Genomic DNA, 25,203 nt, shown 5'->3' on the forward strand with positions numbered 1-25,203 from the left:
GTCCCTTCCAACCCCTGACATTCTGTGATCTGGAATTTGTATTTTGTTGACTTGTTCCCACAGCACAGGTAATATATTAGTTCATGAGGAATGAAAGAGCAGGAAGACATCAGGGCTTATTCAGCTTCTGCAGTTGCAGAAGTTGGGTCACACATCATCACACCTGCAGCGCTCTGCTCCCCTTTGCCCCATTCTTGCACGCTCACTGTAGCCATTTCTGGTAACTACAGAAATACAGAAATACTCTGCCGGGTTGTTTTTTTTGTTTGTTTTTTTTTTTTTCACTGAATAATAAACCATCCTCAAATGATTTCAAAGATGTTAATATTTGGAAAGAGCTGTTCAAAACCCCTGTAGTGGTACAACAGGTAAAGCCTAGAAGTAAAAATAACCTCTTGGTGTGGCATGTCTTTAAAAAACCCCTCTGTCTTCAACAGAAGGCAAAAAGTTAAAAGTCTAGATACAAACAGTAAACCTTCTAAAAGTCAAGAAATTAGTTCTGAGAAACGGTTGATGGGTTATAATTCAGATGACCTTCCCTTCACATCCCTACATTGAGGAACCCTGTCAGCCACCTAATTCAGCGGGATTGGGATTTAAACCCTTATGCTTCAACCCAAGTACTTTTTAAACAAGATCACACGATAATAGAATCACTGAGGTTGGAAGGAACTGATCATCGAGACCATCTAAGTCCAACCCTCCACCTCTGCTCAGGCAGGGTCAGCAAAAGCAGGTTGCCCAGGACGATGTCACGATGCCGAGCCAGCCCGTTTCATCGGTTTTTAAGTTATGGCTGTATTATTCTCAGCTGAATTAGCGTTCCAGAAGTGAATATAACAGTGTGATTGTGCCCGAACTATATGAAATAGTCTGCAAATCACACAGTATTTTCAATTAAAGATTCAACAAATTTTGCCTGCAGAGACTGAAGGTTGACAAAGTTGCCTAAAAACTAAGAAGCCATGGATGCAGTTGTCTCTGAAAAGAGGGAGAGAACTGCTGGCACATAGGATGAAAACAGATGAAAATAAAAGACAAAACAAGGAGACAACAGGAGCCTTAAAAAATGTTTTTTACAGTCTTTAAACACAATTCACATCTGTCTTCTGAGGAGTAAATAATCTGTGGATGACTTCTTACCTATTCAGAATCAATCTCATCCACAGTTAACTCACTTTCTACCAAAAAGCTTATTTCTGTCAGGATGGTTACCTTTCAGATATGAAATACTCAAAAATATTAGATTTTTACTGAGGATTTGGAGGAATTTTACTGCTGACATACAAGAAAAGCAATGTTTTTGCATTTATAAATCTCCCTAGATTTTTTTAAATGTATATAAAAAGGAAAAGCTTACTTAGACACCAAATAAACATAAACATAATGATTTATCATCTCTAGAATCTACTGTGTGGGTCTGCCCAGGTAAATGCAAATCTCCTTGAAAAAAATTACCCTTTATAAAAGGTGTGCAGATGCTAAAAGTAACCATGAAAAGGATATGCTTTCAGCTCACCCAAATCCAAGCAGCACTCTTTGGATGCACACTCTTTACATTATGTCTAACTTTAAGCAAAACCAAAAATCTATTGAAAGACAAAAAATCCCCAGACTGCACACCTGCAAACCTCCATATTGCAAAAAGACTACACAGTCACTTCAAATTGTTTTGAAGAACTGATCAACTCAAGATAGGTCAATGTGATGAGGATTTTACTTGGCTACCGCAGCTGTGACTAAGTTTTTGTGTTTCAAAAGAACAAATACCTTGTTCGGGTGTCTCCTCTTCTTGCCTCGTTCCCCATCCAGACTGTGGGCTCGATGAGTTGCGGCCTCTTCTCGAATAATAATTCTGCACATCAGCAGGTAAAGTCTTTCTGACAGCCCAGCTGGATGCAGATGTCCACCCAGATCTGTCAGCAGGCGTATCGAAAGAATAATCCTGTTCGCTCTTACGCTTGTATGGCTGTTGTTCTGGGAACCTCGGGGTTTCATTCCCAGAACCGTTTGAGTTCCCTGAGTGAGGTTTTCTGTTCTGCCAGTGATTTTCATTCTGGTCTCCGTACATGAAACCACCTCTTCCACGCCCACCTCGGCCACGCTGGCCTCTCCCTCGATTTGGAATCCAGCCTGAACCAAAGTTCTTATTCCAAGACTGTCCTGAATTATCGTGCCTGCCGTCTTCCCAGTGTGGTTTCTCTCTCTCTCTGTTCCGGGCTTCTGGAACAGAGTTTATCCTTTCCATCACCCAGTCCGGACAATCATTCCTCCGCTTGTCTGAAGAACACTGATCATCATTGTTCTTTTCTGTACTGTCCTTCTCTTTTTTAAGACCTTCATTCTGTTTTTCTTGATCACTTCTTCTGTATCGATCATTTCCTCTGGGACTCCTCCAGCTGTCGTGTGCCCATCTCTCTTTCCATCGAGGTGAATGACTGTCCCTGTCATTTCTAGAGAATGAAGAACTTTTATTTCTTGTCCTAGATCGTGATCTTGACCTAGACCGTGACCGTGACCTAGACCATCTCCTACTTCTTCTTCCTCTGTCACGATCTCTTCTTTGACTATCTCTATCACTGCTTCGAGATCTAGATTTTTGCCTCGGAGACGAATCTTTAGTTCTTGACCGAGAAGACGATCTCCTGCTTTCCCTGACTGTTTCCCTTTTGGGAGATCGAGACGGTGTATTTTTTTCATCTTTGACTGTGTCTCTTTTAGGAGACTGAGATAAGGATCTCCTCCCCTCCCTGACAGTTTCCTTCTTGGGTGATCGTGAGCTCCTGTCTCTGGTCATCTCCCTTTTAGGGGATGGAGACTGAGATCTCCTGCTCTCTCTCCCAGAAGGAGACCAAGTTGTTGATGGGGAGTGAAATCTAGACTTTCTAGTTCGAGCCTTTTTATCTTTTTTAAGTTCTGCCTGGCACTCTCTTTCCTGAGGAACAGTTTCACCTTTTTCATCAGAAATTCCTGAAACTGATGTACAGTTTCCCACACCATGCTGTAAAGAGTTCGCTTCTCCTTGCTCTGTACTTTCAGCTGTTGGTAACTGCTCAATCTGAGGTTCATTCTGGTCACTGCAAAACGAGTCACAATCCATTGGTATCATTTCATTGTCATCTTCACCAAAATGTTTATGTTCAGCATTTACCTGGGGTGACTCTAAAGTTCTACGCTCTTCACCTTCTGACACGGCATTCTCTTTCAGGGATTCTTCTGATGTACTGTCCACAGAAATACTGGGTATTAATGTATCTGTCTCCTCTTGAACAGTTTCCAAGTTTTGAATGTTCATACTTGCACAGTCTACCATTGTTTTTTCTTCAGCCTTGGAATCATCTATTTCAATGGCTTCTGGATGCTCAGGCAATTCACTTCCGGGGCTCTCTAATGGCTCATCTTTTCCCAAAGATTCTGGACATTCCAACAACTTATTTTCTGGGCTAGCTATGGGTTGATCTATTTTTGTTAAAGTTTCCACATTCTCCACCACTTCATTTTGAGGATCACACAATGTCTGATCTTCTTTTTCAAAAGATGCATGGTCACATACGTCACCTCTGGGACTAGCTACTGTTTCCACTTGGTCAAGAGCATTTTCACAGATGTCCTGATTCTCAACATCCACAATTTTTTCAGTAACTCCTTTTACTTCAGATTCCTGACTTTCATCCCCTGAACATAGTCCTGGAGGTTCTTCGACAGAAAAACTTACATCTACATTGCCCAAAGTATCTTCATCTTTGTCAGCGTCTCCTGCGTTTTCCTCAATTTCTGCATGTTCACTACAGCTTTCCAATCCATTAGCAGATTCGGTATCCACATTGTTTTTCTGCAGAAGACTTGTGTTATTGCTTTCATCGTCTGACTGCTGGTCTTTATCTAATGTGAGAACTGTTTCAGCCTCCGCAGCGTCATCCTCTTCCACGGAATCACTGGGCGATTTTTCAGAACGTGCAGAACTTCGCAGTTTCTTTTTAACCACAGGCGTTTGCTGTTTAACTGTTCTTTTAGACTTTCGTTTTGGAGGAGCTTTCTCTGCATCTGAAGATGTATTCAGAGATGGGTTATTGCCGTCGGGGGCACTGCACACTGAACTGCTTGACCGAGATGAGCTCCGAGACTGACCCAGAGTCTCATTTTTGCTGTTTCGTGCAGATCTTCTTCTAGGAGTAGTGTTAACTGTTTTTCTTCTAGTTCCTCTAGCACCAGACGAACCAGAAGCTTGCTTTTTCTCTTCTCCTTCCTGGGTACATGCAACAGCATATCCTTTGCCTAAAGATCCTAACAAAAGCAGAGCACATTGAAGTTTAATAATAACCATTTATCCAGAGTTAAGAACATAAGATGACCTTCTCTGGTTTAACAGAGATGTCCTCAAATAATGTAATTTAAGATTTAGTATGAAATGCTGCCATAGCATTTTCTTTTTTTTTTAAATGCAACTTCTCTTTTTTTTCCTTAAAGAACAGAACCAAGCTAACAAAGTGACGTTGGACATCTAAACGCACATTTTTAGAGGCAGTGCCAGCATGGCTCCATGGACAGGAAGGGCATTCGCAATTAAACCACTACTGATGTTGCTGTTTAAGGGCAGCATTTAAACTGTTCACAGAGTAACAAACCACACAAGACCCTTAGCATACAGCAGCTCCTGTCATTCTCTAATGCAGGCCTGTTGGCAGTGAAGCCTCAATATTGCAGAAAGTGACATTTTGAAACGGCCATCAGTGGGTGATCACATGGGAAGCAGCGGATCAGCAGCAGAAATGGCAGCACACCTTTCTACAAAATCGGATCTACGAATCAGATTTTACTGTAAACTCCTTCACCAGTTTTAAGACAGACCCAGGGTGCCTGCAGCACCTACCAAATGGAGTAAGTGCAAGTCTTTGGGCAGCCTAGGAAGCATCGATAAAACTGAAGCTATAAGAACGACCACGAGTCACACACAGCAGCACAGGAGTCGCTGTGCTGATACTGCATGGATTTCGTTCATGTTACCCACAATCTGATAAAAGTCTTTGTAAGGAAGTCGAGGGTTATATTCACTGCAAAGGGAACAGACAGTACTCTGGATACCTATGAAAGGTCATGAGGGATAGCTCAGGAATTAAAGATTAATGACAATTAAGTAAATATACTCGACTGTAACACTAACTTCAGAACAAAGTTAATTTCTTGAGATGCCCATTCATTTGTTTCATACTTTGTGTAGATTTCAGAAAGTGTCAATAATGTGGTATTCAAATTCTTTTTTCAGCTTCAGTTTCATACACAGATAGTGGAAACAAGCAAGGAAAGATTAATTGCTATGGATTTTGCAAAGAATTTATCACATCACAATTAAAAACTTGATTCTAACTCCCCATATAATGTTATTACTTACCACACTTTTACTGTGCTAAAACATCTGTTCAATGTATTCTCAAACAGATTATATAAAATAGGAATAAGACAAGTAAGTAACAGCAAAAAGTCTCTTTATACCAGTTAAGGCTTTGGTAGCAGAATGAAAGACATATCACTGTCTATTAAAGTGTAAACATATAATCTGACAACCTCAGAGAAGTAACTCTGCAAGCACCTCGTTAGCCTTTAAAGGGCTAGAACAGAGCACAGGACTATAACCACCTCTTCTGAGCTCCCATGAAAGCACACAATAATTTACCTGAACAAGAAGAAAACGTAGTTTTGGGTTTCGGATGTCCAATGATCAAATTACCATTTAAGATGATGAAAACCAACAGTATCAATCGTATAGAAGGTACCATATATTTAAAACAACACGTGTGGTAAACAATTTCCAACGAAGTTTTAGGTAACTGGCACTATTTGAGGTACCTATTGTAACAGTTTCCCCAATAATTTTGTTATACCACCCGTTAACCAGCAGTTATCTCAGCCACATGTAGCTGTCTCACTACCTACATCTTCAAATCTATTACAACAGACAGGAAAACAATTGAGATATTAAATGTCATTACAAATTTTTAATATCTGTAATGATTTTCTCCAAGGGGGATGAAATCAGCCTGCAAAAATTAAAAAAAAATCAGAATACAAGTGGAACGTGAGAATCCTGACCAGATTAAAAGGCAAGTTACTTCTGTAGCACTTTCAGTCTACTTGCGAAACACACAAATCCCTTTTTAGCATTCTTTACAACTTGTAAAATTTTAACAGACTCACCTCACAAGCTTTGGACTTGAACCCAACACAAGGTAGTTCAGCTCACTGAATCTTTATTTTAAAATATTTTAATCGTGCAAAAGGACTGTGTAATGCCAGCCTAAATCATACTGGTATTTTTAGATTCACCAAAGCATTTTCAGGTCAAATTAGTAAAAAGACTATTTAACAGTAAGAGAATCTAAAATAAAATCCCAGACAACCTGCACCAGCTACAGGGAAGATTCAGACAGTACTGCTATTTGTATGCCTCCCTGCAACCTTTGGAAGCAACTGTCAACTACCACTCTGATGCGAAACTATATCCTTTAGGTGTTACCAAGCAATAAGGGGAGTGTAAAAAGAAAAAAAGTGTTTACGCTACCATCTTTTGGGCACATTTCAGCAAGAATCACAAAATACAGTTTGCTGATCTTCCTGAGAAAGTAACCTATTCATTTTTCACTGTGGAATGCAGAGGTGAAATAAGTACCTTTAACAAGAATGAAGAATATGAATGAATAAAGCATCTTTTCCATGATCCTTCTAAGACTTAACTTTCCAGCAATTCATCTCCTCACAAATTTTGTAAGCCCAGAGATCCAAGTCTCTCCTACCTCTTTATCTACTAGTCAAGTGAAGGTATTAATGCTAGCCGTAAAAAAAACCCAGCACTCCTTTGTTTTCACTTCTTTGAACTCACGCAACCTGTTGGAAAAGAAGCTACACTCTTGCTGAGTACAGAGAGCCAGGCTGCTAAAGTAACTGGAGGAAGGTAACTCCTTCCATGTCTTGTTCCTGCCAGATCCCAGAGCAAGGTTTTTGCCCTGTAGAGCCTGCAGGAGTATGGAAAGAGATCCGTCCACTGCGCTGCTTCCCAACTGCTCCTCTGCCATCAGGAAAGAGTTTGTTCCTCATGTTGCACAACGTGCCACTGAAGTATGTGAAGCCATTCATAACTTATCAAAATGAGATCTATCCTTGAACTACAGGAAAAGAAGTTGTAACATGGAAGAAAATGTTGAATTTAGAAATGAAATTAAGTTACTTATTATTTTAATCTTCAAATGAAGAACACTTATTCCAGTTTTGAGGTGGATGGTTCATCTTTTACATTCTAATTTTGGAAACAAACCAGCTGGTTTATAAATAGTACCAAACTGCATCAAAACAGGGTGGTTTTTCTTCTGTTAACTGTAACTATGTATTCCACTTTGATTCCCAAGAATCACATTTTAATAATACTCCACATGAGCTATAAAAAAAACTTACAAAAAAAAAGTTTACCAAAGTTTTCCAAAGGCCTGATATTTGTTGGAAGAATTGTCCCTGCCACTGCAGTAGAAGTGAGAAGAAAGGTCTCAGCTTCAGCTCCATGAGACATTAAAGGAATTCTGGAAAAGGAAAAGCATTAACATCAGTTGTTTTAGCTGCCTGTAGCAAGTTTTGGAAAGAACACACAAACCCAAAATATTAGGCAACCATGACACTTCCAACCTCATTATAGTTGGAGACAAAGGCAGAGCTGCCAGCAAACAAATCCTTCCTTTTCATATTTCATTTCAGTCTTGTATTATTGCCTAATCCAGTAAAACAGTTTGAACAAGGTATGTTAATGTTAAAGCAATATATATCTGGCTTTCTTCAAAGTCAAACATAGAACTGGAACAGTCTAATCCAAATCAGTAGGCTATACCACCGGAAATAAAATTCGGACACTGATTTAGTACTTCAGCAGAGCAGTCTGCAGAAAAATAAGAAATAGCCTACACAAGATAGTACATGCCTTTTTTTTTTTTAACACACATATATACCTATTTAGATTCCCTCAAGAAATCTTGTGCAAAGATAAGAGTTACAAATCTACAGTTTTTAATTTATGAAGCTTTCTATGTTAAAAAAATTTTATTTAAATCCTAGGTGCAACTTTATAATTATAATTAAATATCTCTTTACTTGCTCTTTAGCCTTTGTTTATGAAAAAGAGAGTAGAAATATGTAGTGAAATTAAGATCATAGAACCAATTTCTTACTGTGTTATTTTAAAATCAGTTATTTTATATGCTTCTGCTTTATATTAATGAAAACAGCCTTAGGGTATTTTTAAATATGTATCTCCTCTCTGATGAAAAAAATTAAATTATGTTCTCTGTTTCATTTGACAGAAACCCTCTCCACTCTTTATAGATGTATTTATGTATAAACAATTACAGAAAGAAGTGTTGGAACCAGCCCAAATAGGGGTACAGAGGTCTGTAGGTGGGTAATCAGAATCAGATTGATGTTGAAGCAAATGTAGTCTGATTTCTAGTGACAGAAATAATTTTAAAAGCATGTTAAACATTGATTTCCAAATAGAAAATATTTTTAAACTTGCATTTCTATGAAAAAATGACATAAGATGAACAAGTCAGTGTAGTTACTGTATTTGTCATAGGCAACAAAAAAGTATTAAGATACATAGAAAAGAATCTGTTGACATGAAAATAGCATGCAGAAAATATACAAAAAAATAACAAGTAGCATGCAAAGTTTTATGGTCAAACAATACTCTCTCTAAAGAGCGACTCGATTCGAGGTGTTACACAAAGACCCCCTGCACTATGAATCTGAAACACACACCTTTCAGCTCTAGCTATCCCAGATGAACAGGACAATTCCAGTTCTTGTCTCTTCTGTCTGATCGCTGCATTGACGTCTGTGATTTCTGTACTGAAATACAAATTTCATACAAAAAGTTACAAAAACGTGACTTTCTACTGTGACATTTCTCTATTTCAATAATTGCCTCTACCAACAATTTTTCTTAAAATTTGACTGCATTGGAACTTTCAACACTCATGTTGCAACTATGCACAGTTATAGTTTAGAGGAGAACAGCGGTCGTAGTAAATGTCACAGAAGTCCTAAACAAATGAGGCAGGCAAAATCAAAATCAGGAGATGTGTCTGAAAGATGGACCATTTTGCATCCCTGACAAATTAATATTGTTATGTGCGTGGCAGAAAGTTTTTTTCTTTTACAGACTGTAAACATACAGACACATACAGACACAATTTTTTTTTATTAGGCCGTATTATCCAAATAATGTTTTCTATTATATCCAATTTTATTATTATTGTTATTCTATTATTTACTGTTAACTGGTTTGCTAACTGCTATTGGAATAACAGGACTAACCTTTTCCTATCCGAGGCTCAATTCAGCAAGGAGTTTAAATACAAGCTAAAAATAAATCCTATTAACTCGTTTTAAATCAAAGAGATTAAATACAAACACAAAGTATTTTAATGCTAAACCCATGACAAATTGGGGTGTGCCCTTAACAATACTCTTATTAACATATTTGTGTTTTTCCTTTAACTGCTCTTCATTGACACACATAAACCTAGCAACTCTTCAAAATACTTCGAGGTGGGATATACTAAGAGAAGCAGAAGGAACTACAGCATCTACAACACAGTAACCCATCAGTTTATTTTAAGCTGGTATATACTAACCAGTCATTTCTACAGCTAAAAAAGGATTCTTCATTGCTACCACCAGCCAGAAGCGTACTTAAAAAATTAGTTGTGAAGCACTCATTCCAGCAGCTCTGTCTTCTGGCCTATGAAGGAAAAAAATCACCATAATTAACATTTAATACATGAAGATGCAATGAAATGAAATCATGTCAGCAAGACTTTAGCTCACAAAAAGCAGGCACCATAGTAGCTCCCTCACTATATGCTGAAATTCGCAGTTACAGCAAGCACAGTTTCTCTGTTCAGTCTCTAAATTTTTCAATACCTTCTCTCGGCAGATAAACTTTTTATTTTACCTAGGCTTTCCAGGGCAAAACCTTCAACGCTCCATATAGACATGATGAATAAATGAGTCTGATTTTCACTATTTCACAGTTCTCATTTCTACTGCCCAATGAACCACGGTAAGCACAGTGCTACCACCTTCAGACCCTCTGAGCCCTTCCCTGAAGATTTGGTTTCAGGGTACCAAGACCCAACGCACGGTCACATGATGTAGGACGTGCGCAGTTACCACACGAACAGGGACTTGTTGACTTGAAGACAGCTCTTCCTCCAAACTTTTGAATTTCAGGTAAGACAGAATGATAGAGAACGATGGCATTTACACTTTAGAATGAATTTCATGGTCTGTAACTATTTCATGCAGATACTGGTACAACTACGAGTAAGAAAACACTGATCACAATCTTCTGTCCCAGAGACATGAAAAATTTTTCAAAGGAGGGAGCCTTTATAGCTCCTCGTAAATTCTACATATTATAAGTCTGGAAATACAAACATTCTTGGCAGTATTCTCCCATTAAAAAAACAACAACCAACAACTTGATGCAAACTATAATGTCCACAGCTTGCTTATATAACACATTGCTTGGTTGATTGCACCCATGTATTTTCAAGGAAACAATGAAAACCTTCATATCCTTCATATAATGGTAATTGGCTAACAGCTTGTAGCTGATACCATCTTCTTTTGGTGAAGAGAGATGAAAACTGAGTAGTCACAGTATCTTATAATGTAATAGCTAAATCTACATGAAAATATTTACCACCCCAAAGCTAAATTTAATGTGAGAGAGAAGCTCATATAACCCAGCACTACATTCCAATCTTTTGCTTCAAGAAAAAAAAAAAAAAGAGACAAAATAAAGTTCGGACTGGTAAAATTAACAAATAGAAGTTAACCTTAAAAACAAGTAGAAAGGCAGCTTTAAATATGCTCTCATGAAAAAAAAAATGCTTACACATTTCATTATCAGAACCAACCTTGTTTATCTTCACAGACAAAGCTTTCTTGTTTCGTTTATCATACAAAATATTACCTGTGTGGAATAAGAAACAAAACTTTGACATTAACTTTAGCATACTAGTTTTTAACTATTTGTCAAAAGAATTAACACAATGAGAGGTTAATGAAAAAATCAAGTGTATTTACATACAAACTGAGTAAAATTAAAATGTATGCACCTTCACAACAGCTTTTTACATACCAATCAGTTTTCACCTCTTCGGATACGGGCCTAGTTTCAGAAGTTATGAACACACTTACACAATAATATCTATTAAAAAGTCTCCAAAAGGCAGCCTCAAAATACAGCTGAGTGCTTCTTGTGTCTGCAATCTCACCAGAAAACTTCCTGTGAATAAAAGCTAGTCATCAGCTGTGCACCAACTGTCTGATGCAGAAAATGACTTTAGGCTGAAACCAAATCCACTTCGTTTGTGACTGAAATTGAAGAGGCAGTCTTTCCAGTAAAAGAAGGACTGTAGTTTCACATCCTACAATTTTCTTCGGTTCCACACGTCTACTCCTTGGCATTTGGTTTTCATGTGCAAATGTAAGTGATTAAAAAAATAAATAAATTGGCTTATCAAGATAAGAAATTCTAGAGTTCCTTAATAAAAAATAGCATTTCTAGCAAATGGAGGACAAATACCAACTTACTGTATTTTTTCTTCACAACTTTGCCTAATTTTGCTGTTAATGGCCCTCTGTCTGGACATACAGTTCCTCTGTAAGATTAACAAAAGATATTACTAAAGTTATTTCTGGGAATAATTAAGCTAACAGTATATACATCCAAACAAAATCAGCTCCTACTTTAAGGAATTTTTATTTTGTGTGTGTACTTAGAGCACATTGCGACTGCTACTAAAACCTGAACTTCCATCAGGTATGCCTTGTTGGTTATAATAAAAGCCACAGTACTTCAAAAAGCTTAGACTGAAAAAAAAAGAAAATTCATTTACACGAAAGTTAATATCCTGTATTAAATCTGAAAGCTTAATTTTGCTCGATTTCACAGCAACATGTAAGAGATGTTACAACCTGTTTGTGCAAATACTTTTAAGAATATTAAAGTCTACAGTGATTCAGAACAGTGAGGTGCAACGATCAACCTTCTTTATTTTCTAATAAAAGCCCCCAAAAGGTAATTTACTTTATCCTTTCTGTAGTGAAGCCTGCTTCCAATTCCCTCTCAAGAACTCTGTATGTATCATACATTCCATTAAACACTGACTTTACATTATCAGCATTTAGTGAAATTTGTCTGTGAAATGGGAAGGATCCCCTTACACAATGCAGCAAATGTGACAAGATAGAGCTTCTCAAAACAGGAATACTATTTCCACAGTTTTCTCTCAAACTCCCTAGAAAAAGATCAGTTCTTGACTGCAACTACGTTTTATTATAAAAGAGGAACACCGCCAATGTTTATGAGGGAAAAAAAGGGAATGTCTGTTTTAATATTAATCTTCAGTTATCTAAAAATGCAAATCAGCCATAAAATCTTAATTCAAACTAATAAGAAATTTGTCAAAATTGCTTGAAAAATGTAATTTTCACAGAGCTCAGTGCAAGAAATATGCTGCTCCTTACTTCTGGCTTGCTACTGTAAGCATTCAAGTGGGAATTACTTCAGTGAAAAAGGTAAAGCTAAGCTGCCACTGACAGAAAAAAGAGTTTACTTAAAAATAAACTTAACTAAAAAAAAAAAATCCGGAGTGTACATTTTAAAATGGTAAATTTTATATATTTTGAATATTCCAATTAGAAAGGTTGTAATTATGCGGATGACCAACCTCACAAAACTTCTCATCTTTGCATAGCTACGTTTTCCCTTATTGCAGGCGCAGTTTTCCTCCTCTTCCTTCCTCCTTAGTTGTTTTTTAACCTGAACCAATATTGAAAAATAAAGTCAATGCAACCCAGAATCTCAATACACAGGCTTAAATTCATTCAAAGACCCTTAGGATCTACAGAGAAAATAAACTCAAAGAGAAGGACTTGAAACATTTCAAATCATCACTTCTTTAATCTCACAGTTTGCAGATTTGGGGTTTTTTTTAATTTGCTTTTTCATGAAATAGGAAAAAACCCCACTTCAATATGTATACTGGATATCTGAGAGATGCATACTAATTCCACAAGACTAAAAATTCCTGAACATTCAGACTTTCATGGCAGGTATCTCAAAGCTATGCAAATCTCCATTGAGAATCTGGAAGCTAAATTTTTTAAACTAAGTCAGTTGATTTGAAAGCACAATGTTCAGCCTGAGAAAATGCTCAACTACCCCTCCTTTTCAAACGTTTCCTCCTAATTAAAGGCTCGAGTTTCCTATAGAGTAAAAGAACTTATGGAGTTTACATAACATTGTTTTTTTTCTCTCCACATTTTCAAAATTCTAAGCAAGCAATAAGGGTTTTATTACATACTATGAAGCTAGATCAGCAGCTACATTGCAATTGTTTGAGTTAGGTATTTTGTATTTATTCACCCTAGAATCTTGGTTTTACACGCAACTCCTTAAGCTAGCAGCATTCTAATTACAAATATCACAAGGGGAAAGCTGCCAATGTCCCGATAACACCACTGCTAATATTGACCACTGTGTTAGCATTTCTTTCTATACATTTTCAAGAATTTCAGAATCGTAGTTATATTTTCCTACTCGATAAACTACTCTCCGCAGCAGTATTATTCAACAGAACTGAAAACTGAAAGAAATCAGAGAGCGATGTTGAACAAGGCTTGGCATTAATTGATCCTTCCCGCCTTCACGTGTTTTTATTTGTGAATTAGAAGCTGTGAATGCACAAGATTCACCTTGGCTAAAAACAAAGGTAAGATGACATGCTAATTGATACAGCACTTGTTTACAAAACTTAGTTAAACACTTTGAGACCAATTACTCTACTTCTAATGGATATGTCAGGAACACTCAAAGATATTATAAAGTGGCAACATCAGCTTTGTGAGTATTATTACCATAAACACTTGTTTTGAAAGAAGTAATTGAGAATAATTTCTAACTTCAAATATGTAATAGAACCATTAAAGCAATAATCATTTCATCAGGAAAGCTTATTTAATACAGACATATGAATAAAAAGGCTGCAGCATAACTTGGGTGTTACTACAATAGAAGTTATGTGAGAAAGTAAGCCTGAGACTTACCTTTATCTGCTCTCCTAACGCATCAAGCCTGCATACTGCTTGAAATGGTCTGCGATCAATAGGACACGATGCCTGTGTCTGAAAAATTTTTCTTATTACAAAATTTGGAATAAATTAGAAGTCTCAGTTTTGTAGAATCTCACGCACTATTAGTACCTTATAAAATCACAACCGGTTCACAATAAGAATGAATTTGTACACTTTACTCATGCACTCAGTATTTTATTTCATGTAAATAGATTTTTCCTTAGGGGAAAATCTAAAGGAAACAAGAATGTAACTCAGAAGTTGTGATCAAAAGAGGAAAAGTATTTTACATGAGGTTAGCTATCTTTCTTTTTTTTAATCTTCTTTTCAATCCATTACGTAACTCATACCAATATACAATTGTCTTTTTAATTTCGTATTGCTCTAATGTTCTATTTCTTACTATTTTCAAGTTGTATGTCCCCCAAACCATAAAATGGGGAAGACTAACAGCAAATCGGGTAACACCTTTCCCCATATCTTGCATACACTACATGTCTTTTTTTTTTTTTTTTTAAAGTCAGCAGAGGGAACAGATTTCCATGTGTAAGATAACTAAAGTTTTACAAATCACTTTGCAAGAGAACGGAAATATAGATTTATTTTGCTTTGGCCAATTACCTAAATGTCCTCTTGCTGAGGTCTTACTACATCAGACAATGTGCACACATACACAGAGAGAACAATAAAATGTCATTAACCATGGAAGAAGGAAGTTTCAGCTGAAGCTTCTCTCAGCTACATCACGTAGTCAACTAACTTTCAGAGAAATCTGTATTACATGCTAACTTTTGCTGCTAAAGAACCATTCATTCATTTTAATTCCAGGTACACGTTTGTGGGGCAGGGAGTGGTGAGTGTTCTTCATTTAGTTAGTTTGGTTTTTTGTCATCATTTCCTCCTCACTTCCCTTCATTCTATTGGCTTTCACAGGCTCAGTTCAACAACCCACATCAGCCTCCAGCCGTAATTCATCCACTGAACAAGAACTAGTACATAAATTGCATGCCCTTAAGAGAACTATCAGGATATTATACTTTTTATTTATGCAAGACATGGTATTAGAATTGCACAAGCAGCTATGAGAAACTTGCGTATGAACTCTGCCCCGAAATTCAGTGCTAAAGTTCATTCTTGTCTTTTCATTGCAGCTTCTAACTTACTAGTTTACTGTTTTTCTCCTGATTTCAAAGAGTGCTCGTTTTTTTTTTTTACCTACACAGCCTCCAAACCTCAAGCGTTCAGGCAGCTTCTAATTTCAACTGAAGTAGACAGACCACAGTTACACTGAATAAAAATCAAACATGCCAAACAAAACCAAACACCCCCCCAGGTGTAGTTTCATGAACAAGTTGTTGACCAAGAACCTAAGTTAAATCCATTACTTCTCCTTTTGATGTTCTGGTATTTTATCCTAACTACAGAATTCCCCCTGGTGGGGGATGTCATCGTTTCCTGCAGTGTCATGGCCTTAGTTGAGAAAAGCACGTTGGGTAATGAAGCCAGATCCCTAAGGACTCGATCATGAAGAGTGTTTTTGTCCCGAGTCAAAGTAAAGCTCACCCCTGGCAACAGAGCTGTGTATTGTTCAGGTGGGGTATCTGATAGCACGCAATGCATTGCTGAATCAGCCGCAAACTTCAAGGTAAACACTTTGATTCTTAGATATACCAGACAGTCAAAGAGAGGTAAGAGAAAGTTAATTTTCTTAGTCATTTGCAGTCTCATTTCAGGATTTACTTTAGCTGAAAAATTAAGTTTTTCCAGAAAACAATCTGTTTCTACATAATATTGATGTGTGAATTTAATGCTGCCAAATTTAAGTCACAGTAAGTTATGTTTATTCATTGCAATGAAGTACCACAGAATACTAAGTAGTACTAGCTGCAGTGCAAATCGCATGCATTTTTGCTGTACTAGAAAAACATTTACAGTTATACACTCAGTTCTGGACAAATGTGCACATATATACAGTCAGAGGTTGCCTTACATACATATATATAAACACTCTTGTTTAAACACGCATTAGCTCTCATCTGTCTCCTAACATATAAGAACAAGCCATTCAAACGGAAACAGAAGTTTAAAAAAAAAAAAAAATCCCTCTGTCCCTTTTCGCAGCAGCAAGACTGAGCTTGTGCTGCGACAGAAAGTAGTGAGCCTAATGAAGTTGGCTACGTTTTTGCAAGAAGCAATCACAAGGAGTGGTGTCCTTTTGCTCACATTTCATCTTTTCGGAGAATATAGTTCAGAAACAAAGGTGTTGAGTCTTCTTTCATCCAAAGCAAGTTAGCAATTCACCTACTTGGAGGTTTCTGTTCAGGTAGCATCGTAAGTAATAAATGAATGTGCACTGCACTTTTTTGGGGAGATAAAAAAAAAAAAAAATCAAAACACAAAAAAAGCCACTGAGATACAATGAGTCCAAGCAGCAACTATCACTTCTACTGCGCACAAGGGAGGAGGGACGTGAGACACATCAGAACCTTGGAAGAATCACAGTTTCATACAGTATCTTCCTTGAATACAGTTGTTTAAAAATCAGAACATGTGGTTATTTAACATAATCATCAGAACCTCACAGCCAGTATTTGTGACTTGCTTTGCTGTTCTTCCCAACTGTGCTTTTCCTGGAAAATTACAAAATAGTTGCTCAACACACTTCAAAATGTCTTCGACTGTTTTACTCTCCACACAAAACTACTCATAGTTTTCATGTTAAAACTGGTAACTCTGCAATGATTAATTCTTTTGCCTGTCTTGTGATATCTGGAGAATTCTCTTCATAAAATATGTAGGCATTCAAGCAATCTGGAACCCCTAAAAAGCTATCCATGAGCACAGGTGTGTGCTTTTTTTTTTAAAAAAAAAAATTAATTTCAGAGTATTTTATTTGGGTTTGATGACCCTCTAGAAAAATCTTGCAGGCATAACAATGTTCAAACATTCTTGTAACTGCTCAGCACCACAAAACTGTGACCTCTAAACTCTAGGAGTAAGTGGCTCTTATTTTTAACTGCATCACTTCCAACAGCATTTGAACAAAGCAAGGTCGACAAAAGGCTGAAGGAGTTACTATACAAATAGGTGCAAGCTAACCCCAAAACACATTTGGCTAATAAAAATAAATTTGGCAGATATCCACACCTCATCAGGTTCCATGTTACGAGATTTCATAACAAGTAGTAACAAGACACGAGTACAAAATTGAAGTTGCTGCAGTAAATCCCTTCCCCTGTAATTTTTTTTAATGCAACTACAGTTTTGAAAAGCTGATTAAAAAAGAAACACGATCCTGCACTTCACTGCTTCAGAGAAGCTTTTAAACAACACAAATACCAGATTCTCATAACTAAATTCAGGCTTAAAGGAGATGTTTTGATTGTGAAATTAGTATCTGAGTATTTCACTCCATCTAGCAATAACAGCACACTATAAACCCCATGATTCTGCCTCCAACTTCAGTGAAAAGGGAGACCATAGCAACACATGTAGCAAGAAACACCTCTCTATATTTTGATGAAAGAAAAGGAGGAAGACATCAGGAAATGCACTATTTCCTAGGAGAATATAAGCATTCAGGATGACTTTTTTTTTCCTCTCCAGTCTACTTTTAAAAAAGCAAGTACATTTGAAGTTTTCATAGTTATGCTTTAGGAAAGCACTATTTCTGACAAGAAATGTTAATTACTTAATCTCATTCATGGATAGTAAAGATAGACAGGGCATTAAGAACAGAGATTCTAGTCTCAACACCTAATCAATCTAGTGACAATTCTGAACAGCTGTCTTCTCTCTACCTACACCACACAGTTGGCTAGTCCTGAACTTGCAATCCAAAATTGTCAGAAAGTGTTGACAAGTTACACATCACTGTACTTTAATTCTTCCAATAATCCAGTGTCAAAGGAAGTCAAACTCAAAACACACTCCCAAGGACTTTTGCACTGCACTTTAACAACATTAACACTCATAAGTTGCTGCGTAAATGTACATGACAAATCACATTGTCACAAAATGAGTAAGGGTGGAAAGGACCATCTTGTCCAACGGTCCTGCTTAAGCAGGGAAATATGCCAAGAACAAAGACAAACAAGTAATTTAGAAAAAAGGTATCTAAAGTATCTAAATTCTACATTTTCTGAGAGAATTTGATCAATACAGGTTTTTCCACGCAGCAGTTCTCAGGTGTATTATCTCAGATGCATTACCTCAGATGCACTTGAACAAGAATGCTTTTCACTGTTCTGGTTTTTAGGTTTAGTGTTCCTTCCAACACACCGCACGTTTGGTTTGTGTGAATGTAATCTCAATCCTGCCCACCGCGCTCTGTACTGCAGATCACTGCAGAGCTTTCTGCCATATAAACTGATTCCTTCCTACATCCTTTAAGGACAAAGGAAATCCAGATCAGAAAGAATATACATTAAGAATTCCAGTTACCATAGAGGTAACTCTCTTTACCCTCAGAAGAATATACATGTGAAGTACACTCTACACAACCAACGATCTAAACCTTACACCAGCACAAAGGAAATGATTATTCTAAGAAGCGAACATCTGCTGAAAATGTAACACAGGACTGGTCTTTGTGCCAACTGCTTAGTTTTACTAAGTCAGCCATTGATACTGCACAGGCCTTACCTGAATATGCCCTAATGCTTTGGACACATACAGCTGAACATACACCACTTCCAAATCCCCCAGGTGAAGAAAAATACATGAGGGAAACCAGGTGCAGAGACTCAGACATACAAGCTTAGTAGGGGAGGGTCAATGAAATCAGTCTCCTACACAATCATTGTGATCATGCAGACAACACACTGCATCTTCTCTTAAGGACTCTCATGATGGTTCATAAAAGGAATTAATAGAAGAGCAAGGATAGAAATCTCTAGTATATTTATTAGCACTCTGAAGCACAGAAGAGAAGTTAAAAAAATCCTACAGTAAGGCAGAGTAAACTATTTATCCCCTCTAATTTAAGACTGTTTCCTTTGAATAGAATACAAAAAAGGAGAGAGTTTTCCTCTAATGTATGCAGGCAAGATATTTTTGCTGCTATAGCAGTTGTCTTAGCTGAGCTGGTTTTCACTACTTATCTACTTGCTGTAGATACCAAGTCAACCTCCCCTCGTGTTAGCTTCATTTAAAAGCTTTCAGAAGTGATTATTATCAGCTAGAATATATGGGCTTACCAACTGAAATACAAAAATATAAGTGCACCAGAAAAAAAGAAAGAGAAGGTAAATTTTGATCCAACTACTTTTAATCAAATTAATCAAATCTTGTATTACAGACAAGAGAAAAAACATAGTGTAATTACTTCCCTTGGTGTAACACAACAGCACAAATGGTGTTTGAAGACTCTAGATAGGAGATTTTGAGGGCTCTTCTTGTTTGTTACATGGGCAGAACCATCTTATGTACATCATTTTTATACTGAGAGCAGCCCTTCAGCATCCCATCAAAGGGTGTGACCAATAATCTTAGCTCCAGATGTAGTGCCATTTACTTTTCCTGATCTTCCAGCAGAGCCTCACTGAAATACAAAGTCTGAAGCTTGAAAGTCTCCATTAGCAAATTACAACATTGCTTTGCTGTTGACAGCTAGCACAGGGTGGGTGACATTTATATGAATCTTCGCATGCCTATGGAATACAGATCCCAACCAGCTGCCTGCCCAGTGCTGCCCAGCCATTCTTGGGAGAGCACTGGTTAGCAAGGCCAAAGGCACACGAGATGAGACAGTCTAACAGCACAGCAGAGTTCAATAGAGTAAGCAGATGAATTTAGAGCCTAGCGATGCTCTCAGATGCCACAATTAACTTCAGTAAATACAGCCAAACAGAGTAGAACAATTTAAGGGACATTTAAAAAGAAAAAAAAAAGTCTATCCAAAGACTAGTTTCTTAGTGGAGATTCTGGTCTCCTTCCCATTGTTCTTTTACGAGGTGGACATTTTTTCTCAAAAGGAAGGAAAATACAGCACTGACAACTGTAATACTACTTAATTTTGAAACTAAATGCTCAAATTCAGCCACCAGGATCTAATATAGTAGATGTTCTGTGGCAAATTTCCAATCCCTTTTTAGCCCATCATGGAATGAACCAGAAGATACTTACTTAAAAGCAAATTTTATATATTGTTTTTTAAGTGCATATCTGTCAGTCTATATTATTTCTCTCTCTTTCCTCTTAAAAAGCGATCTTTGAAGTGCTATGGCTGCCGTTTGCAGGTAGAAAACCTGCTGGTACTGGACACTTAACTGCAGTGTCAATGTTGAAAATCTCCCACAGATAGAAGAGGAAGCAGAATGGTAAACAAACTCTTACCATCTGCCTAAACTTCCCTGGTTTTAATTAGAACCCGCACAGCAATATATAAAAGCTGTAAACTCTCAGAAGAACAGAGATTATGTACAATTTGAAAACAAGAGTTTAAAGAAGTAGTTGCTCCCGTTACATTTTGAAGTCCAGATGCAACACAGAACGACAGAGGAAATACCCAACTTGAACACAGGCTGTTGACACTGGCTTTAGTGTGTGGAACGTAACTGCAGATACACAGAAGCGTGCTTCAAAGGGTGACTTAAATTTGACTGCTTATTTAGTTTTTGATAGCTATGATCAACCAAGTAAAGAAAGCTAAACCTTATGCAACACCTTTCAAAAAACCCCCTAAACATTTACTTGATAAATATTAACGGGTCACAAAAACCACATGGCATCAGCATGTTTCAAATGGCCACATGCTTATAATATGTCTTTATCACTCCAAGCTATAAAAATCTCATCTGCTTCTCTCAGCTGAAGCCTCTGAACATCTGTCAGACAACGCTGAACACTTATTTCCTCCCCCATCCCCCTTTAATTAAAACTAGGTTAAGCAATGGAGTTTCATGAACTCAACAGGTCCAGATTGTCAGGTCTCCTCAGCAAAGGAAGGTTGGCTGGTTTCACTCCTGAGATGTCACTAGCGGGAGGAAGCAGTAGAAGCCTTACATAGCTTTAAAAGTCCATTTTTACAGCATCACTTCGACTTCATCTGTAAACTCCTAAGAGTAGAAGTTGCTTTTATTCTATTTGGACAGTACTTCATGCCAAAAATAAATTGACATGACAAGAAAAATGTCGTACCATGCATTTGCCTCTTTAAAACAAGCTATTTTCCCTTCCTCATTGGGCTTAAAAACATTTGTTAGACAAAGTGAACACACCCAAATCCAGCAGCGAGCCCTCCATCTCCTATGCACGTCACTATTTATTGCCTTTCAGCTGCCATTATAACAACCAGCTAAGGAAGTCAGAAGAAAATTTTGGATGAGAATTTCCTGTTCTCTTATAAATAAAAGCATTGCAATTAATTATGTGCAGAACAGAAAATCTGGCAAAAGGAGACTTAGTTTATTATCTTGTTTGTGAATCTAAAGCGAGTTTTGTTGAATAACCTTGGTTTAGTACTCTGAAGTTCAAACAGAATGTTCAGAAAGAAGCAATTTATGTTACTGTCAGCCTTCAGGAACGAGTAACACAAAAGTTAAGGTTAAAAATATATCAAGTAAAAATAATGCACAAATAAGTACATTGTATATATGCATACACACAAGTGATACCAACCTTCTAAAGGATATGTTGAAATCAAAATCATCATTTACTTCAAAAGAAAGTCATTGCTAAGAAACCAAGTACTGGTCTCTACTAAAACGAGCAATCAATTCAAATGCACAGAAGCAGGACAAAATCAGCACCCTAACTCCCCTTCCCCCTCCCCTCCAGTAGAGTATAAAGCAATTCTAATTTGGTGCTTTATATCGACACTTGAAGAAGTTACACGTAACATAAAGATACCAAAGCTTTAATGTAAACTTCGCAGGTCATATGTGAGTTAGAGGGCTAAATACGACAAGATCATCAAGAATTTGTTCAACAAGTATTTTTTCCTTTAAGGTTCAAGAACTATCTGCAAAGGTAGTGACATAGATCAAATAATAGCCATAATTAATTATTTTTTTAAAAAAATTCAGAATAGCACTAAACTTTTTAGCTGAATTCTCTTTAGAGCTAGAAAACTAAGTTTCTACCAGATAAAAACCCAACATATTGTCATACTGTCAGCTCTTAGGGCTGGGACCAAACAGCATAAGGGAGAACAAAATATGATTAAAGTAATGACACTGCAATATTAAAACATGTACATAACATTGTCTGATCTTCCAAAGAGTCAACAATTTTTTTAACTTATCCCTAATCTTCAGTAACCATTAGTAAGTCAGGATGACTACTGAAAGAAAACACAAAGTGCTTCATTGCACTAAAGAGAAAATTTCCTCTGATCTGTTCATAAACTAGTCATTGAAACACTTCTGTGCAAAGTCAGAACACATAACTTATTTTCGTAAAAAATAAATAAATCTGCAGTTAGTAAATGCAATGGATTTTACTGAAAAATAAACACACGGTTGTCAGTCTTACCTCAGCCCATTTAAGAATACAAGTCATGCAGAAGGTATGACTGCAGTTCTCGGGAAAACCAATCTCTTGCTCTCGCAGGCAGTTCAGACAGATGGGGCATGTGTCACCATCATTATATAAAGTAGAACAGGAACAGTGTTCTTCGTTTTCTTCATCTAGTATTAACGTCAACACTTAGAATTTTTGACAGTTTTTGAAACAAAGCTCTTCTAGATTTGAATAAGGACAATTAAAACACAACTTCATGTAGTTAAGAGCAAGTTAATCAAGTTTTTATGTTTAATGCAGTCAAGATGCTGGCCAAAGGAGTAGTTAATAGAACAGCAGTTAGTAAAATAGTAGTAGTTAATAGCATATTTCAGAAAAAAATGTACTACTCAACATATTTCATAGATTGCTGTACCAATATTTGCCATTAAAACAAAGGAAAGTTAGGTCTAGTGCTATTTAAATAAAGCATCACACAGTGTTTCCTACTGGCCATGCAGTCATTTAGACATTGTTCTTATGAGTTCTTTCTCCTCAGATATTTGTACTCTTTTCTCCAGGAAAAAAAATTGGACCAGCATATTCTATATAAACTCTCTCATACACACATGGTCTACCTTTATTCTAGTTTTCCAGTCTTAGAGCTATTTTAATCTGAACATCCTCAAATATTTACCTAATTGTGTACATTAAATTAACAAAATTGGGAGCATTGTCTAAGTTAGAAATTGTTCTCACAATATAAAAACGCAAGAACTTCTCTTCAGGGAATTTTACTCTAAATCAATTATTTTTTCTGAATAACAATTGCTATTTCCATTTTTATTCTGCTACTCGAAGTCAACAATTAAAAACCAGAAGTGACACGAAAAGGATCTGGGGACTCAACAGACCAAAGAGAAATATTATGCTGAGACAGTAGTTATGTTTACATAACTTCTTTCAAAACAAGCAGCATTCTAATTGAGAGAGCAAACGTAGAATTTGACCTTCACAGCTTGAACCTGAATAACACACTTGAGTATTTTCACACACACACTTTACCTTCCATGCCTTCATGCTTCTGACCCTCAGTATCTTGAATACACTGCTTTCTGTTCTTCATTTTCTTATAAAACGCAGTCTGGAAAACATAGAAACAGTTTACACAGTTCATTTAGAACGCAACTTGGAAATAAAAATGCCCGCTATGGATTTAATGAGCGCTCTCCATTTCATTATATCTTTGAAGACTAGAAACACATGACATTAAGAGTTAGATATAAATTGCAAACAGATTGTAAATTATCTACAAGCATCATTAATGCTGTCTAGCAATTGATACTTCCAACTTGAAAATCGTTTTTGCTCAACAAATGAAAAGTTTTTGCAGTGTTTTAAAGACAACCACTTTATCTGATAAGCGCATTGCTAAGTTTCTGTGCCAATCACCCCATGTAACACTGCAGTAAGTAACATCTGCAAACTGCCCTTCACAAACGGTTGAAGCAACAAAATTAAACATACAAGCATCAGAAGAGTTAGTTGCTTTCCACAAATAGCATCACTGTAGTAGCAGCAAGTGAGAAAAATGAAGACAGCTTACATTTACTTGCCTCTTGCTTTTTTACTACTGCTTTTAGAACTACTGGCACTCAAAAAAAAGAATGCAGGCAAAGTCATAGCATCAAACCAGGGACAGGTCACAAGCTCAGGTGCAACGGAGTGTCATAAATAGGGAGGATGCACTTTTTAACTGTTCTGCAAAGGAGCAATTTGAAACAATAATAACACAGAGAGTATCTCTGTGATCCATATCATACAGGTTGAAAGAACTTGATCTCACATAAGAAACACCAAGCGTATGTTCTCTGGAGGGTTAACTACCATATGTGGAATGAAATACACTTTAAAAAAAACCCAACTATCTACATTGACTGAATCTTCTGTATTTCAAACTCCTGTAGTCACAGCAGAAGTGGCATAAGCACCTGAAGCTCCAACCCAACAGCTTTAGAGGGACCAGCAGTTTTCTTCGGAATTATATAGAGCTTTAGAATTGTTATTAAGGACAAATTAAAACTCCACAAGAGACTGAAGAAATCAGGAATTGCCCAAGTCTGCTACCTAAGCATTCAAACCTGAAGTAAACTGACTGAGGTTTCAAATCCCTCGCTCTTTAAAGCCTTTGCTAGAAAAAGGAATAGGACAGAACTGAGAACTACACAGATACCTATGAGGGAGAGACAGAAACTGTCCCCCAAAATTTTCCTTCTGATCAAGTCTTTACTGTTTGATCTTGGCAGCAGGAAGTGTTTTAATGATATTTTTTTACAGAGAAAATAAACGCTCCCACAGATACCTATCTAACACACTTCTCACTTTCTTAAGCAGTCCAAGAAAGCAGGACTCGGAACTGAATCTCAAACACACTTCATTAAAGAAATGGTCACAACTGCGCAAGTAACTAGACGTCTGTAAATAGAATTCTAAATGGCTTCAATGCTTCCATTACAAACTGTCTTTTAATCTCCGAAAAGGAACACATGAATAAAGTCAACCAACAGTGGGGGAAAG

General features: G+C 37.0%; 1 protein-coding gene across 1 annotated transcript in view; it reads right to left on the reverse strand.

Moving 5' to 3' along the window:
• Nucleotides 1–23,752, reverse strand: part of SCAF11 (SR-related CTD-associated factor 11) — a 28,031-nt gene extending 4,279 nt beyond the window's left edge. The window contains exons 1-10 of the mRNA XM_009873138.1: nt 23,692–23,752; nt 22,660–22,814; nt 14,159–14,235; nt 12,780–12,878; nt 11,641–11,708; nt 10,962–11,017; nt 9,672–9,778; nt 8,794–8,883; nt 7,459–7,565; nt 1,771–4,284 (exon numbers count right to left, since the gene is read on the reverse strand). Coding sequence (XP_009871440.1) covers nt 1,771–4,284; nt 7,459–7,565; nt 8,794–8,883; nt 9,672–9,778; nt 10,962–11,017; nt 11,641–11,708; nt 12,780–12,878; nt 14,159–14,235; nt 22,660–22,814; nt 23,692–23,752 — 3,334 coding nt within the window. The remainder of the gene's footprint in view (nt 1–1,770; nt 4,285–7,458; nt 7,566–8,793; nt 8,884–9,671; nt 9,779–10,961; nt 11,018–11,640; nt 11,709–12,779; nt 12,879–14,158; nt 14,236–22,659; nt 22,815–23,691) is intronic.
• Between the last annotated feature and the right edge of the window lie 1,451 nt (nt 23,753–25,203).

This window comes from Apaloderma vittatum, unplaced genomic scaffold (genome assembly GCF_000703405.1).
Source record: "Apaloderma vittatum isolate BGI_N311 unplaced genomic scaffold, ASM70340v1 scaffold4500, whole genome shotgun sequence".
Taxonomy (NCBI): Eukaryota; Metazoa; Chordata; class Aves; order Trogoniformes; family Trogonidae; genus Apaloderma; species Apaloderma vittatum.